This window comes from Octopus bimaculoides, chromosome 18 (genome assembly GCF_001194135.2).
Source record: "Octopus bimaculoides isolate UCB-OBI-ISO-001 chromosome 18, ASM119413v2, whole genome shotgun sequence".
Lineage (NCBI taxonomy): Eukaryota > Metazoa > Mollusca > Cephalopoda > Octopoda > Octopodidae > Octopus > Octopus bimaculoides.
In genome coordinates, this window is record NC_068998.1 from 49,354,988 (window position 1) to 49,357,916 (window position 2,929).

Sequence of the window (2,929 nt, forward strand, 5' to 3'; positions counted from 1 at the left end):
ATATGTATGTATGTATATAAAAGAAATTGGCTGCTAAACAAATCCCTTACCTGCCTCACTCCCCGCACCTCACTTCTGATTATAACTTGTCTCTAGGCTTAGTGAATCATGTACATAGATTAGTAGATAAAAGCCCAAAAGAGGTCGAAACTGATCGCGCTTCGTTCTTATCAAGACCAAAAGAAATTTTCACCAATGGAATTAAAAACATCGATGAGTAGATGGAAGGGGGTCATCGATAAAGACAGGAATTCTATAGAGGATAACATTTTAATAAGCAGTAATATTAGATCACTTTCTTTACCACGAGTGTGTTTGCATAGACCCATACAGGCCCTTGCACATATATTGTACATTTCCTTTCAGATCGGAATGAAGAAAGGTAATCCGCTTGGACAACCGCAGAGAAGAAGCTTGGTAATGTATATCTTCTTTGTAATGCTGATAGAGCTGGTGAAATCATAAATATGTGCGAGTGTGTGTAGTGTGCAAGAAATAAGATGAGCCATATGATCTTCATAGGCACAGAACACTGGTATACGTAACTCATCGTGTATGTATAATGGCTGCTTGTTTCTGAAGCATAACATAATTGTTGTAAAGATGATAGATATCATGATTACATAAGCGAGGATATATAAATTTCAAGTGTGCACATGGATGGGGATAAGGAGGTTATATGATTACAATCTACTGACACTAATATTATTACAATAGGTGGAAACTGTAATAAAAGTATTCAGCATAATAAATATATTGCATTAGGGAATGGTTTCTAGGATTGAAGAAATATCATTGTTTCTGAAGATGAGGTACGTCTCATGCATGAAGACTGGCATAGCATCGTATTCATGAACTGCTAGAAGAGGATTGAAGGTGTTCTGGGTGGAAGTATCGATAGTCAGAAAACTCACGGTTCAACGTATGAAAGTTAGAGAAAATAACATAACACAACTTATTTGGAAGAGAAACTCCTGTGATGAAATGTTCTCATGCACAGTGTCATAGAAGCTGTAATTGTAGTAAAACAAATGCATCAAACGTTTCTAAATGTAAGATTATATCCTGTTTGGAGAAACAGAGAAGTGTTTTACTCGAATACCATTTTATGTAGTAAAATGTTTTCTACAATATACATGAGTTGATTGAAGGTGAGAGCTGTGCGAGTGATGTACAGAGATAGTGATACCAAAGTCAGTGTTTACGACGAGTTTAGACTGCAAGTATGTATTAGGCAAGGTCCGTTGTATTCCCACTCATCTTCCACATATGGCTTTTCTGTATGGTGTCTAAGACCTTTAACCTCTAATAATTCCTACAGGCAAAATACTTAGCTTTATGGCATAGACTATACGCCATTTAATAGAAGAAATTCTATCCATAGAATCAACGCTTAGAATGAAGAACCTCTGAGTGTTATCTCAGCAAAAACTATACACTTTTGTGAGAGGAATTGAGGGAGGACTCTGATACTGCCATGGAAAGAGTCATTCAGTGTACGCAAAAAAAGAGCTGATAGTCATTCGTTAGATTACATGTAATATAATCTCCGTTGCACAAGATTTGTAATATAATCAAATGCAGAGCAACAGTGAGTATGTAATGAGCATTCCAGGAGCATTTGGAATTTTCAGGAGAGACATCTATCAATTTCAAATAAAAAAAAAAACATGAAATCCTTTCAGAGTAAGATCCTCTGATTTTAAGGCACTTGTTACAGTTAACGGTACTGAACCATTGAAAGGTGCATTGCACATATTTTGCGTATATTCAAATCTTCATGGGTAAGTCTGTGTACAGTTGCCACACTAACTCCAAGATGCATGTTTATTGTCTTTATAGACATACGACAGTCGTCACCTAAAACACATTTGGCCGTTCATCTCATTCACGCATATTTTATCCTTGATCTCTCACTGACCCTGCACTTTCCATTTTAAACTTCCTTTGCTTGTCATCTTTAGCAACTTCATCTTGACACTTCATTGTTAATTGTGCTCAAATACATCAGATTTATTACGGCCCACCTGTTGCTCAACATGTTTGCACCAATCACGACACAGTTCATTAAATCTCCATTTTTGGCTAGGCCCAGGATACCGAATAGCACGACTTCCGCTTCCACAGTGAATAGGATTTCATCTTTGTAAAATGTAAAAGCCTATTCGGTTAAAATCAGCAGCTTTAGTTTAATCAGTATCTACTTCCATACTGCTGCTATATGCACCGTCTTCATAACACTTTACCTCCCTGCTCTCCTCTCTCTGTTTTTTCCTTCTTTCCATCCTTTCATCCTATCCCTTTCTTCCTTTTTTCCACGTTTCACCAACATCCTATGAAATACCTCAGGTCTAGTACTTCTTGATACACCAAGCATTTCGGCTGTTTTAGTTATGCTAGCTCCTGCTATACGAGCGTCACCAATTTGACCTCTTTGAAAGTCCGATAGATCTGTCACTTTAATGAATTCTAATTACCTTTTTCTTATGATATCTGAATAGAAACAACAATTGTAGCAAAACATATTGAGCAACGCTAATAATAAATCAAAGATCATAAAAATAGACAAGCTGTTGACGGTTTTATAGATATTTCAAAATTATGATGCTATTATGCTACGTGTTTCCATTATCTTGTCCAAACCTTATATGTATGTATGAATGTTAAAAAGAACCGCTTCAATTATTGCTTTTGCATTATATTTAATATTGAATTTTCAGAACCGTTGTAAAAATCAAGGGAAAGTTTCTGATGGAAACAAGGTACGTGATATTATAAAACAATTGTTACTATTGTGTATTGTTCCAGAAATATCAATGACGGTACTTATATTTCACTAGAATACTGACCTAACATTAATGCATGTACTCACTCATCTGCATATTTTTTACCCTCCCCATATATATATATATATATATATATATATATA

The 2,929-nt window shown here is 35.5% G+C and overlaps 1 protein-coding gene across 2 annotated transcripts in view; it reads left to right on the forward strand.

Moving 5' to 3' along the window:
- The window catches only part of LOC128249820 (uncharacterized), an 18,868-nt gene that overhangs the window by 6,977 nt on the left and 8,962 nt on the right, over positions 1-2,929 (forward strand). The window contains exons 4-5 of one of the 2 annotated variants that reach the window (XM_052974361.1): positions 367-417; positions 2,721-2,762. In XM_052974361.1, coding sequence (XP_052830321.1) covers positions 367-417; positions 2,721-2,762 — 93 coding nt within the window. The remainder of the gene's footprint in view (positions 1-366; positions 418-2,720; positions 2,763-2,929) is intronic. The other variant, XM_052974362.1, reaches the window with a different exon arrangement.